General features: G+C 36.6%; 2 protein-coding genes across 11 annotated transcripts in view; one reads left to right on the top strand and one right to left on the bottom strand.

Annotated features, from left to right (window-relative positions):
* The window catches only part of THADA (THADA armadillo repeat containing), a 210189-nt gene that overhangs the window by 6247 nt on the left and 190088 nt on the right, over positions 1-13854 (top strand). The gene's annotated exons all lie outside the window — the stretch shown is intronic.
* Positions 1-13854, bottom strand: part of PLEKHH2 (pleckstrin homology, MyTH4 and FERM domain containing H2) — a 48887-nt gene that overhangs the window by 1494 nt on the left and 33539 nt on the right. The window contains exons 18-28 of the mRNA XM_031552380.1: positions 12579-12691; positions 10997-11176; positions 9523-9620; positions 8882-9059; positions 7712-7867; positions 6190-6287; positions 5652-5793; positions 4737-4882; positions 3323-3452; positions 2381-2467; positions 663-800 (exon numbers count right to left, since the gene is read on the bottom strand). Of these exons, the coding sequence (XP_031408240.1) occupies positions 663-800; positions 2381-2467; positions 3323-3452; positions 4737-4882; positions 5652-5793; positions 6190-6287; positions 7712-7867; positions 8882-9059; positions 9523-9620; positions 10997-11176; positions 12579-12691 (1466 nt within the window). The remainder of the gene's footprint in view (positions 1-662; positions 801-2380; positions 2468-3322; positions 3453-4736; positions 4883-5651; positions 5794-6189; positions 6288-7711; positions 7868-8881; positions 9060-9522; positions 9621-10996; positions 11177-12578; positions 12692-13854) is intronic.

Raw genomic sequence — 13854 nt, 5'->3', positions numbered from 1 at the left:
GACTTCTGGGAAGTCTTCACCATATTTTTCCTTCACAGTCCACCTGACCTTGCTTTTAAGGGCACAGTCTGAGAGAAACTTGTAAATCATGTTTTACTCTGCCTTTTTGTATGAGGAGTCATGATTTTATCCAAATTCATACGTGAAATTCATATTTGGAACAGTGTGAAATAGAATAACAGCAAAAGGCAGGGTCTTTTTTGTTGTTGTTGTAATACAGTCAGTCTTACCAGTGACTGAGAGAATCTGGATTGAAGAAGTTTGAAAAGGATTTTAAAGAAGTGACAGATCTTTCAGATGTTGCGTTCTGCAATTCCACTCCAGAATGGAAATACAGCTTCTTAAATATGATCTGTGGTGCTGCTCAATCAGCCAGATTACTTTTTAGGTCCTGCATATACTTATTGCCCTTCATAGTCTTCTATGTCCTTACATGAAAAATTTGGAACGCTATCTAAAGGGACACGAAAGCACAGTATTGTCGCTGTTGCTTCTTATATTACTAATTGTTTCTCCCTCTAAAAGATATCTGGCAAAAGTCAGTGTGAGAACACTAGGAATAAAGAAAATGTTTCATCTTTGACATCGGCTAAGGATTACTCACTTCAGAAAAAGTGGAAAAGTGGCAGATGGTGGAAAACTATACCAGGTAATATACCAACCTTGGGTTTTGTCATGGCGAAAAGCAGTTTTTCAGTTGCTTTGTCCTTTGTCTGAGCATCATTAACAACCAACATAAAATCATCTTGATAGCCTCCAAAAGTCATCAGACTCTTATATGTGTATGTAACTGTTAATCGCTTAAAAAAGAAACACAAAAGCTATAAGCAGGTGAATGCAAGAAAAACACATCAGGACAAGTATATCTCCCAAAAACATCAATATATGTGGATTTTTCAAAATGTTGTCGTTTGCCTCTTCTGAATCCAAATTCTATTCCAAACTAACCAGATCAAAGATACTATAAGCAGTTTTCAACTTGAGTCTACTTCAATTTACGTAACTCTTGACTAACTTAGAGAAGTTCTCCATAGGAATTCCATTTGAAAATGAAATATTGTCTAAGTAAGTTAGATGGTATTTGGCAAGTTAGGGTATTTGGCATCTAATGTTATTAACTCCAGGATTTCTTATTGTACAATGATGTAGTTTACAGAAACACAAATTAATGTAACTTCTGTTTTATTTCTTTTTTCCCCTCATCTCTGATGGCACATGGGCACGCATCAAAGCTCCTCCTCTTTGCCCACTGGAGCTCTAACTGTTCAGTGATCAACACCACACGAGTGGCCTTTGAGTCTACAATTAGCATTTGGTTTATTGTTAAAACCCCTATTAATATGCCTCAGATACTCAGAAATTAATCGTAAGACAACACCCATGAAATAACTGTTTCAGTTACGAAAAACAGTTTCTGATACCCTTGATACTTCCTGCAGAAAGTCAGGATACTGCCTGGAAACCCAGCATTTCTTTAATGGAGGGCAGGGACTGCCTACATTGTAAGCAGGCAGTATTCTGCAGGAATCCTGTATGTAGCACTGTGGGTACATAAACTAGTGTTTATAGGGCTTTCTTCAGTCTAAGGCAACGCTCGTTCTGATGCTACTCATACTTCTACGGCTGCTGTATAGTTTTGCTTTCTTGCTGTCTCATCTTCTGTTCTACTATTTTTTTTTTTTAACTGCAAAGAAACAGAATGAAAAGGCCCATATCAATACAATTAGGAATCTGAGATTTTAATTTTCTGATATTTAATATTAGTACTTGCTAATAGCGACATGCTGTTCAATTTCTTTGCAGGACATAAATTAAAGCAGGGATTTTCTCAGGTGCTGCCTTTTTAATGCTGATTACCAGGAGTTGTTTTCTGTGAAAACTTTTATCACAAATCAAAGAAAAATCAGAGCCTAAAATGATATAATTAAATAACACTGGGTTATATCACCTACTATTAAACAAAAATAATACAATGAAAATAACAATCTTTTTAAGTAGCAGCACTTTGCAGAGTGTATGCATTATGAATTATAATGGAAAATGAAGTCTTCAGGAAAAGAAAATTAATGTTATTCTAAGAACTGTGACTGTAGATGTCCTGACATCTGAATGATTAAAATATTAACATTTCATTAAAAGATATAAAAACTCTGTCTGATAAACAAAAATAAATTCTGTGCAAAGAAATCATTATTTATTTCTATTATTAGTACGACTTTAATGATAACATTAAAGCCTTTTGAAAGGAATGAATTTCTGCTTTAAGAGAAAGGCTAGATAACAGCATGGAAGACTAATGCCATCTTTTGTCTACTATTCTGCTGATAGTAGATAGTCTCCCTATCTGCTCAGTATTTAAAAAAAAAAAAAAGTCCCTTACCATAGTGCTGTAATCTAGGATGCTTATGCCATCTTCGTGTACAGCAAACCATATGAAGGACTTCTCAAGTGAGGACGTTGCTAGAGGCTATAAAAAGAAACGTTCTTAATTACTACTTCAAAATGATACTGTGTAAATCACTGTCAGTGATCAGCTAACACAGAGCTCCCTTCACCCACAGGTCTTACTGAGATTTAACTGGGAGCTAACAACAAAGGCATGCAGTAGGCCAGTGGAAGAACTAAGAACTCAGCCTAACGCTCGTGAAGCTTCCCTCAGTGCTTCATCCAACAAAATGTACAGTCTTATCAGTAAATTTTATTTTTAAGTTTTTATTTTTAAGTGAAATTTTGTTCACTAGCACATACGTGTGTATGTGCAAAGAACAGAGTGCTGATAAATAATTTAAACATATTTATGTGTGTGTGTGTATATATATGTGTATATATATATATATATATATATATATGGATTACCTAATAAGACATAAGGGAGAAGTAACCCTTGTACTTAGCACAGTTGTTCTTTGAACAAATAGAATTAAGATATGAGTGGTTTAAGAGGGAGGCCAGCACAGAAGGGAGTGCTCTAAATGCCCTTAATGACATTCACATTTCTGCCACATTCTGTTTTCATAACCAGTTAATGGTGGCTTTTCAATACTCTGATAGTTATCAGGTAAAAAAAGATATGAAACAAAGTCTTTTTCCAACTAAGATATGAAAAAATTGATTGATAATGTAGAACAAGCAGTGAGTTTATTGGGAAGGTATTATGTTTTACTTAGTGCTGTGATTATTTAATTTCACCATAACAAATGAGTGATTAGAGAAGAGATTAAATCAGCACATGTATCACACTCATTTCCAACCCAAGAGGTTCTAAAAAAACTCTGCAAATCACACGAAAATAACATCACTCAAATTCCATGAAGTTTCTTACTTTTGCTGCAAACAACTTAGCACCAAAGAAAGACCATTTTCTGGCTATGGTGAGATAAATGCGCACGCAGTCTGCAGCACTGTGCCCCCGGAGAGCCATCCATCTTGTAGACAATCGCTGACAAAGCTGTCTGATGAAATGAAATATGTAGTTTAGCTACTGAAAGGATTTTAAATACTTATCCTTACAAGTTTAATGAGCAAAAAAAAATCCATTTGTTGAAATGGTAATTTAACTTAATGCACCGACTACCACTTATACAGTATTAAATCCAAAACATTGTATGATGTTTTTATACATGTGAAAATGACAGTTTCTTCTTGTTTCTGCAGCATTGTGATTAAATATTGACGTAGCAGTGGAAGCATAAGGGAAAAAGTGTAGCACAGATTTTAATATGTCTCTACGGGTAATCAATCTGTCTTTATCAGCACTCAACAGCAATGCCAGTTGTCATTCCAAAAATCCATCCAGCTTAGCACCTATCTTTACCTGTAGCTAGTGTAGATGTGGAAGATGATGCAGCTTAACGTTACTTTTTTTTTTTTCTAGCGTGTCTGAGTTCAGCTGCCAGACAGGGTGCTTCTGATGCATGATGCATTCACACTGGCTCTGTTTTTTTGTGGCTCCAAGGTGAGAGCTGATTCTATAAAATGATCTTACAGAAAACTCATCCTCCAAAATGGCATACCTTTCCAAATCACTGACTTTCAGGAATGACTCACCCTGCAGCCACAAGATTATTAGATCCAGCCCACTAAAAGAGGAGGAGAGTGCATAGTAGAGGGGAGCTCTACTTTGCAGCTCACTTTTACCGGGACTCTATGAAGTCAAACTGCACCCTTAACAAAAGAACACAAGAAAAGGGACTGGCATAGAGTGACTCTTTCCCTTCTATAGACTTCCACTTTCTGGCTATTTGTAGTTTAGGAACTACTTGAACAGCTGAACAGACTTGCAAATTATTCATTTAAAATTAGGTGATACACTGCTAGTAAGTTGGCTAAGTTTCCGTACTGCAATCTGACTGGCTGCAAGAGATTGCACATTGGAATAGCAAACACTCTGATATACCCCTCATGTCATTTACTTTCAGTAGTTCTTTAGCTCATGCTCAGGCTTAAATTAGAATTGCTGAATAAGAGAAATAAAAATTTCAAAATCTCTGGGTTTTGTAACACTGTCTGGTAATGTCTGTTCTAAAGTTTTTACTTGAATGCAGACTTAATGGTGGTACTCTGTGTAGAGTTGTAGTGCACCAAAGAAATGGGTTCTTGAATTCAGGAAGAATGTGAGTTTCAAACACAGTCTAGGAAAACGGGACATAACAGGAAGTGAGACCTTCTGGCAATTCAAAAGCTCCTCATTTTGGTGCTGAATTTTCAGTGAATCTGAATAGCAAAACACATCTCACCTTAACTGTTCCTCTGAACAACCAAATCTGTATCTCTTAGGGTAGAATCTCTCCAAAACTTGTTTTAATGTTTGGTTGGACTTGGACTGGGACGTGACCTGCCCTGCTGGTGTTGAGAAAGGCCTTTCAAAATCTCCAATCTCTACCTAAGAAAAAGAACACGAAGGAAAAAGAAAAATTGTTCTTGCAGAGTAACTTTCCAACGGGGTGTTTACGATCAGCTAGCTTTTCCTGTCTGTCCAAGTAAAAAATGAAAATGTTTGTCAATAATCACCTGGTGCTTTATTTGCTGATACAGAAACCAAGCAAGTCATTTTATTTTTGATTATCTGATATTTACCATGCAAATATCAAATACAAAATATACAAATGTAGAGTATAATACCATCTAGTTTCTCTCTGAGATTGCTACATTTTCAGCTACAAAACCATCTTAGATTTGAGTAACACCATCAAATAACTTTCTCAGTAATCTTCTCTTGAGTGTTTAATCTTTTTTTAAAGTGGAACAGATTGTAGCAAACCACATCTAATTAAAGGCCTGTAGGCTTTCACTAAACAGTTGTTTAGTGAATTGGTCTATATGTTTAGTGAATCTGGTATATTAACTTGCAGAAATTGTTTAAAGAATAGCAAATGAACAAATGCTATGTTACTGTATGATATTCAATCAAAGAGGGCCTGATTGTGTAAGAGGTAAAAGTAGTTTTATCCTTACTGGTGCCAACAGCAGTGCATACAGTAGAGCATTTCCACTTTAGTACGGAAGTTAACATCACACCAGGCTTGCAGCCCAGTCTGTTTCTTGCACTATCATGTGTGAAAGGTGAAGGTCACTTGACTGTCGAGCAACTCTGAACCATTCCTTAATTTAAGGCTTCCATCTACAGAACTGAACGAATGCACAAGGATTACCTGAGCTAGAAGAGCAGACAGTTCCATTGCTAGTTCTTTGTTTACGGGGAAGAGCCCATTGACTATTTGATCATTTGTCTGATAGACTAGCAGCAGCTTCTCCCTGTCTGTCTCCCCATGGGCTTGAACTGAAAAATAAAGCCTGCAGAAAAGACAAAGTTATTAAATAAATTAGATTGGGAACAGTCTTAGCACTGAGGATTAGTAGTATGTGCTCTGAGTGTGAAATGTTTATGTCAGTGTCAAAACACATTCATAGAACAACATTTAAACCAGTGGGCAAATACTTAATTTCAGTCCTCAGAATTCAATTTTGCCTTTATCTTTTTAGCAGCTGTGATCACCTTTGGTGAGGTTCAAACAAAAACAAAAAAAAGCCCTATATGTATATTTAAAATTGCTGTAGTTACGCCCGTTTACTATTTTTGTTGCAAGCTTTGAGTCAGCCTCTATTTTTCAGGTGGAGAAACCACAAAAATTAAAAATATATATAATAATTCCTGAGACAAGGCAGAGATGTTATAATTGCTACACAAACCTGTTCTTATAAGTTAGGCGGACAGTCCTTGTGCCCTCACATTTCCCAGGATGTTGCTCTTTAGAAGCTTGCTCCCATTTTGAAATGATGTCACAGATCTAGAAAGGAGTCAGTAAGAAAGTGACTTTTGTATGTATTCACCTTTCAAAGTACCTGTGAATGAAAACTGTCTATGTATTTAGTGTTTACCTATTTCATATCAGAAACTCACGTACGTTAAGTTTTTAAACGAACTGACAGGTAACTTCATGAGCTATTCTTAGTTGGAACATTTCATAATTAGGGTTTTTTGTTTGTTTGCTTATCTGGCAACACCCACGCCAGCTTTGGAAACAAACCAACACGTGTATGGAAAGGCCAGTGAGCTGATTTAGCAGCAGCCAATGAGTGTTTAATTGTACAAAATGAGTTGTTAAATAATTAATCAAGTGCCTTTGATCTCTGCCTTGCCTTTCTGCTGCATGAAGCTTTTCAGGCGTTTTCTACTAACTGTTTCTTGTAATGTTTATATGAAGTTTGATACCATTTGCAAGCAGAGTGGTGCCTGACAGCTGGTGGATGTGGCCAGATGGGGAGGAGGCGGAACAGAGAACCAATGAGTCCTGCTGGACTTCATGGTACCATTCCTTCATAGATGAATCTTTTGGGGAGCAGTAATGTGATCAGCTTGTAAAATCATTTTTACCAAGGAAAAAGTACTTTTTAAAATACGTTTTGCTTTGTATTTGGTAATTATTCTGGCTGGGGAGCAGAGCTGATCAGATGACTCTGCTTGTTTGTCATTAGGTCCTGGCTATACCTTTCCTTGTGTCTTGACATGCAGCTTGTGAACACTGAACAGAGGGTACAAAAAACTACTGAATAGAAGCACAAAAAAATCAATTATTAATTAGCTGCTAAAAGGCTTGAAAAATACATAATACTTTTCTAATACATAGATGATAGTGCATTTTGCCAATCTTGACTACAAAGATTTTATTACTAGTAATAGAAGGAACTAAGATCCAGTACGATCATAAGCCAAACATTGGAAATTTCCAAAACTGAAAGCTAATTTTTCTGTATTTAGATAAGGAACCCATTCTTTTTTCTATTTTCTTCTTTTTTTTATATATAACGATTTCCGAGGATCCCTGTCCCAGTGTCAGTGACTTTTTGGACCTCAAATGTTCATCTTTTGGGGATCTATCAGATATGGTAACTGGCATCTCTAAGTACACATTGGGTATCAATTGATTTTTAGTTTTAAAGAAAAGTGATTAGTTACAGCTTACTTTCTCTTTTTTAATCCAGCTTTTACTTCCATGATTAATATCAGTCTCTCAGAGACTGCTTTTAAATACAGTTCACTGAATGAATTTCAGTAATTCAAAACGTAGTTTTTCACCTTTCCTTTTACATTACTGGAGGAAAAAAAAAAGCTTTCAGCCTGAAAAATATTCTCCTTCACACTGTCTGAAGAGAGCTCTGTAAAATGATTTTGCTGTTAAATATGCATAGCTCATTAAAGACTTCTGTTTACCTTGATGTTTCCTTGTAGACAGTGCTCTATATCTTTGCCAGAGGGATCATCAGAGAAGAGTGCAAATCCTGACTGAGCTGGCTTCCTCATTCCTGTATCCTGGTTGAGGGTGTTCAGAAATTCGTCCACTGTGGTAGAGGCATCAAACCCAACAACCTAGAAAAGCACCCCAAATCTATTTTACTACTAAACATTAAAAAAAAAATAAAGCAGAGATTCTGAAAAATGAGAATACCTCCATAACATAAAGCCCATTCCATTCCCTTTGAATAACTTAGTGTCACTGAAACGTACAAATTGGTCATTAACTGAACCCATTGATGTGATTCATTTACTCACAGTTTTCATAGCCCGTTAGAGTAGGTATTTTTGAGCTATGTATAAATGAATAACAAGCAGTTATTCCTTTTTTTTTTTTTTTTTCCTCCAAACTTCAGTCTGGAAACTTTTTAGACTGATTTAAGTACATGTTGATTTTTCTCTTTTACTGGCCATACAGCAAGTAATTAAGAAATTTTTAGAAGGGAAAAAGAAAAAACAGTTTGTTTTTCTGTTGCCTGAAATAGACATTATTCAATATAGTTTTGACTTAATATAAAAAGTCAGCATTCTGTAATCTTCTGAGTTGTTAAAAAAAAAAAGTGAGACTTGCAGCAGCATGCATGGAAGCCCAGGGAAAGCTTTCTTACAGGCTTTGACTTATGAATTCCCAAGAGAGTTAAGAATGAAACTGTGTTTTCTGTAACAAATAGGGTTATCCTTCATGACTGCTGACGGGAGTTACAGCTGCATTTTTGTGCTTTCTGTGAGATATTTAACTTCTAAGGTATCTGGTGAGAGGAAGTGGAATTTAATACCCTTCTCTTTTCTTTAGTCGAATTCATTCATCTAGTTGTGAGGTCAAATAAGCAATGGAACTTTAAGATATCTCATTTTTAAGTGTTTTTAATATTTTAATTTCTTTTAAAGATTCTGTCCTGAACAATTACTCTTCATTGATCAAAGCTGACTCAAACGCCTTGTGCCTTGTACCCTGTGTTAGTACTGGCTCAGGATGAAACTTGAAACGTATTTACCTTAACCGTTAAAATTCTATTTCTGATATGCTTCACATATAAGCCAATAGCACGGGGTTGGGAGAGCCTAGATTTTCTGCTCTCCTAGATTTACCTGGTAAATGCCATTCATGAAATGAACTGGAATACTAAAGGGGAGTGAATGGTGGTAAGGGTTTCTTAGAAGAGTTGAAAGGATTTCCATTCTGGAAGGCCTGGCTTCTCGGTCTCCATTCTGCTGGGTACGTTCTACACATCGCTGGCAATATATTGCGTATTTCCCAAATTCAGTTCTGTGGCAGAAAAAGAAATCAGGCAATTCTTGGGAACTGGCTGAAAGGACAGTAAACTGTGAGTAAATCTCTCCAGAGATGTGGGAGGAGCATTCAGGTTTTACAGCAGGATTTCCAGCATATTTTCCCAGGGAATTTCAAGGAGAGTGAAAGAGATGAACAGAATTGTGTAAAAGATGAACGTGGCTCAGAGTATTTTGTGTAACTGCTGCAGACTTGGGCCTTCATGCCTTAGCAACCTGCAGAATTCTATTGCAAAATATTTTTCAAAACAAAGGAGCTTTTCCAGTTGATGCATAGAAAGAACACTTGCTAACTTTTAGTACTGGAACAGAATTCTACTCAAATTTATTATAAAATGAATGTCGGAAGATAAAACATACATATATGTCAAATGACAGATTGGAAATAAGATACTTAAAGAAGACTAGTTGACCAGCAGGCTAATAATACTCAGGCATACCTGGAATCTGCATTCTTCTTTAAATGAAGCTTAAGAAGCCAAAGGAATGGGTGCTGGGGCAGAAATAGTCCAACACAGAGAGCCAAGAGCTGCAAGCCCTGGACAAAAGGAAGACATTTACTGTTTTAAACATCTTACAAAGTAAAACTTCCTGTTTGGCTCTTGGCCAGCAGTGCAGCTTTCTGTGCCAAGGCAAATATCACACAACTGTAAATAGGAAGGAAAAAACAAAACAAAACAGAGAAAAAGGTGAGTAAATTAGCCGAACGTCACCTCATTGGAAGGCCAAAATGCTCTCTTTACTTTTATTTGTGTACAACATGTTACTTTTAGGCCTGGAAATGTGGAGGCAAATCAGTTTGTACAAAAAGCAAACTGCAGGAAAAATGAATTCTAAGGCTACAATGCCAAGCATGTTTGAGTTAATAATTTAAGACCTTAATAAATTTGTGAGGCTACAAATGTTCTACCAAACAGGTTAACCCTTAAATATCATACCATACAATTATGATGGCAATAGTTTATTTATCTGTATTGGAGGGATGGCCTCACCAGTGCTTGAAAATATCAAAGATTTATTATTTATGTAAAATTTATATTAAAAAATGCATTATTGAATTTCATCAGCCATATGTAATTTCAATGTATGCTGACATGAACATGCTATATGTTCTGTAAAACCTTTGTGGATGTCTCAGTGATGCAAACATACTGTCCATATTCCAAATATGGGCCTTTTCTAGATAATAGGTGTGCCTGCTAGTCATGTGCTACTTTCTATGACCAGTCAGGAGAAAAACATGTCTATTACCAAAGCCTTGAAGTGATTGTTTCCTTTCTCATCTTCTGATTCATTTCCTAGTTCCGTAGGTATGACTGTCATGTGCCCTATCCTGGGTCTGCAAGTTCTACATGAGTTCTAATTATTGCTTTTCCTTTCAATTTCAATTACTTGATACATATTTAGATACTGGTGAATAACTGGCAGGGGACTAAGGTGGGGAATTCTAAATATATATTCATAATCTAGCATGTAGAATGCATGGAGGACAGCATGAGAAAGTAAAAGGTGAGATCTGTCAGAAAAACTCAACATATCTGAGATTCCACAGCATATTGCAACAGCTTTTCTTCATACTTATGCTATGCAGACATCTGGTTTCGCCCACCAAAATTCCTGAGGCAGCACCAATGAAAGGAAAGATGCAGTAAAAGAGAATTAGGTTCCACATGTTGTCTTAATGCTTGATGATAGCCCACACTGTATGCTGAACCATTAAAAATAGCACAGGCATAGATGTACCCTGTCATCAGGTGTGAGTACTTTCATGGAGCATAACGTGAGCTTTGTTGCAGATACAGCAGTAATAAGATAGTTCAGGATTTTATTTGATTTTATGCAGATGCTACAGAAGTGCAGAGCCCTTTGCCATTCCAAACATACTGTGTAATTCCTTCACTGCTGTTGAAATACCTGTATTGGTCCTGTCTGGTTTTGTGGATGTCGACGTCTGGTCTGTTTAATGAGCTGGCAGCAGATCTCATTTTGAAGTTCAGGATGTGTGAGGCAGATCTGCAAAGCACTTTGGGCCAAAGATACGTGGTAGTCAATGGCAGGAGAGTCAACTGCAGCATTTATAAATAACTGGCAGGTCTAGAAATAAAACAGTAAGCAAGTGAGTTTACATACAGAAAGCTCCAACCAATCCTGCTGACATTCTGCATAACAAAAATGTGCTATAATTGAAGTCACAAATAGTCAGTAAAAGAGGTGAAAAAGGAGACCGGAATGGATGAAAAGCTATAGTTTTTCTAAAGGATAAAAGCAACTCTTAAAAAAATGGAGTGTATGCTGGTAGGTGTTGCAACAGTTGTGGCGAAAGGGAAGTTTAAGGAGATGTTGCATGAACACAGCTTACCCCTGTGCAGGACTTTAAAATGCAAGGTGGGCAGCTCACAATGGCAGCCAGTGTAAAACGCTTGTGCAAGGACTGAGAACAACACAGGGGGATCAATATACACAAATCAGAAAGCCAGGACTCAGAACCATTTGTTTTAGTTCTTAGCTTTCACTGGTATTTTTCCTGTGGGTTCATATAAACTTCCCACCACCTCTTCTGTCTTAGGAAAGTCAGGCGTTAATCATTTACGAGACAACTTACGTTATTGCTTAGTCTATATTACAGTTCTTGTGGTCATGATAACTAAATTCACTCGGTTGAACAGTTCCTTAAAGATGAATTTTCAAAGTACACAAGCAAAATACAAGGAATGAATGGAGGACTTATCTATTTCTAGTCTATATGAAAATATGTGGATGCACAGGACTTGTTTTATCAGCAGTAGAAAAACATAATTTTCTGTTTCTAAATCAGTTCCTCGCTTGACTTTTAAACTGATTTTTAAAAAGGCTTTTAATGAAGGTTATACACATCATCTCTTATTTGATATAGGTCTGAAATATTTCAGAAAGTGATTGCCAAATAGATATCAATTTATTTTTATTAGGGAAGTACATTCCCTTTTAATTTTCACACTGCAAGACTGCAGAAAATAAAACGGGTGTGCTCTTATGTGCTTCAGACACTTCTGACAAATAAGCTGGAAAGCTTGCTTACAAATGGCTGTGACTTAACATGTGGTACTTGTCTTGAATTCCTTTCTGGATCCTAACATTACATCAGAATTCTTAAGAAAGTTCACGCTGCAGGGAATTTGGTCTTTAGACTGTAAGCTCTGTGGGGAAAGTTCATTTATCCAAGCACTGTGTCTTCCAAACTATGATTTATTTCACATTATACAGAATAGCAATAATTTGTTTTGTTTCTGGAATATACTTCATTTATAACTGGGCTACGAGTTAATTTTTAGAGGTGATTTACTGAAGTAAGGGCAGGAGAGAGGAGAAAGAAGGTTAATGGAATTGCAGCATGCTCTTTCTCATAGTTCCCAGACACTAATCTGGCCTTTCACAGGCCAGGGAAACATCTTATGGGCATATGAAAAATTTCAGGAAACTAACCGAAGCAAACTTGTAAATAAAAATGTGTTTTTACCTTAAATAATTTAATGGCTTCAGTTTGTAAGGCTTCTGATGGCAAAGTTGTAAGAGGGCAAGTAATTCCTTCTTTGCTGTGGCAAAGGGTAGGATGTCTCCAAATCTGAGAAGCTAAACAGATAAAATATGTTTTCTGCAATTAATTCAGTACAGAAACTTCAGGTTTTTTTAGTCATCTCCCTCTCCCTATGTACTCTCACTTTGTTCTTATCTATACAGTGGGGCCAAGGAGTCTCAGAGAGGTGAACCTCTTAAGATACTAAATCAGTTTCGTTGCTTCACCTTATGTTGGTAATAAGACCTTCCAAATTTTAGTAGCTGTATCTCAAATAGCAATAACGAATGTGTGGAATTGCTGGCTTCTGCTGCAAACTGTGAGACTATACAAAATCATGGAAGTTCTCAAGAGCAGAGAATCAGTGTGAAAATAATTGTATGAGTAGGAGTTTACGAGACGAATCCTAAATTTGATGGCATAGAATGTGAGTCTGTCTGTAACTTCTGCTTGAACAGTCAGAGTTTGAAAACCAACTTGCAGATCCAACAAGCACAAGGAAATATTATGCACCGCTTTTAAAATCTGAAGCAGAGTGGTGACGTTCTGATTCTTCCGATGAATGTTAGCACTGTTTTCCCTTTGGAGTTGCTACTTTATCCACAGCAGCTCAGGATGTGGCAGATAGCCACTCCTTTAGGAATTAGTGTAACATCAGTGTGAACTGCCCCCAGGGATGTTAAGAAGATGCTGGAACCTTGCTCCTAGCACAGGCGTATTGAAGGCTATTCTCCACAGAACAGACTTCTGTGTTCAGAAATGAAACAGTTGCCCTAGCTAAATGGAGTAGGCCAAAAGTGTGAATTCTGAAACTTTCATAAATAAGACTGCATATTACATATATTTAAGGAAAACTCTGTTATGAGGTCTATGCTCTTCTTTTAGAAAACATGATTTTCGAGTAGCACAAGAGATCAGCATTTTGAAATGCAGTTTCAAAATTCCTACTAGTGTTTAAAACCCCAACTGTATCAAAGTGGGAGTTGAGCATCTGTTAAATTTTCTAAATCATTATCATCTGTTCTGCAAATAGTGTACTAAATTTTGCCCTGAAGTAGAAATTTCATTCCCAAGAGTTTCAGTCATTTAACAAGGCCTTGGTAGTTGTATTTTTTTTCTCGTGTAGGGATAGTTCTGTTATTGATTTTATTAATGGCATTTTAGATAACAGATTCAAAGCCCCATAGCTCCTCTTCAAAATGTTCTACAGTGTCAGTGG

Source organism: Meleagris gallopavo, chromosome 2, assembly GCF_000146605.3.
Source record: "Meleagris gallopavo isolate NT-WF06-2002-E0010 breed Aviagen turkey brand Nicholas breeding stock chromosome 2, Turkey_5.1, whole genome shotgun sequence".
In the NCBI taxonomy this organism is placed as follows: Eukaryota; Metazoa; Chordata; class Aves; order Galliformes; family Phasianidae; genus Meleagris; species Meleagris gallopavo.
Note: the sequence above shows the minus strand (reverse complement) of the source record. Positions and strands in the feature narration are given on the sequence as shown.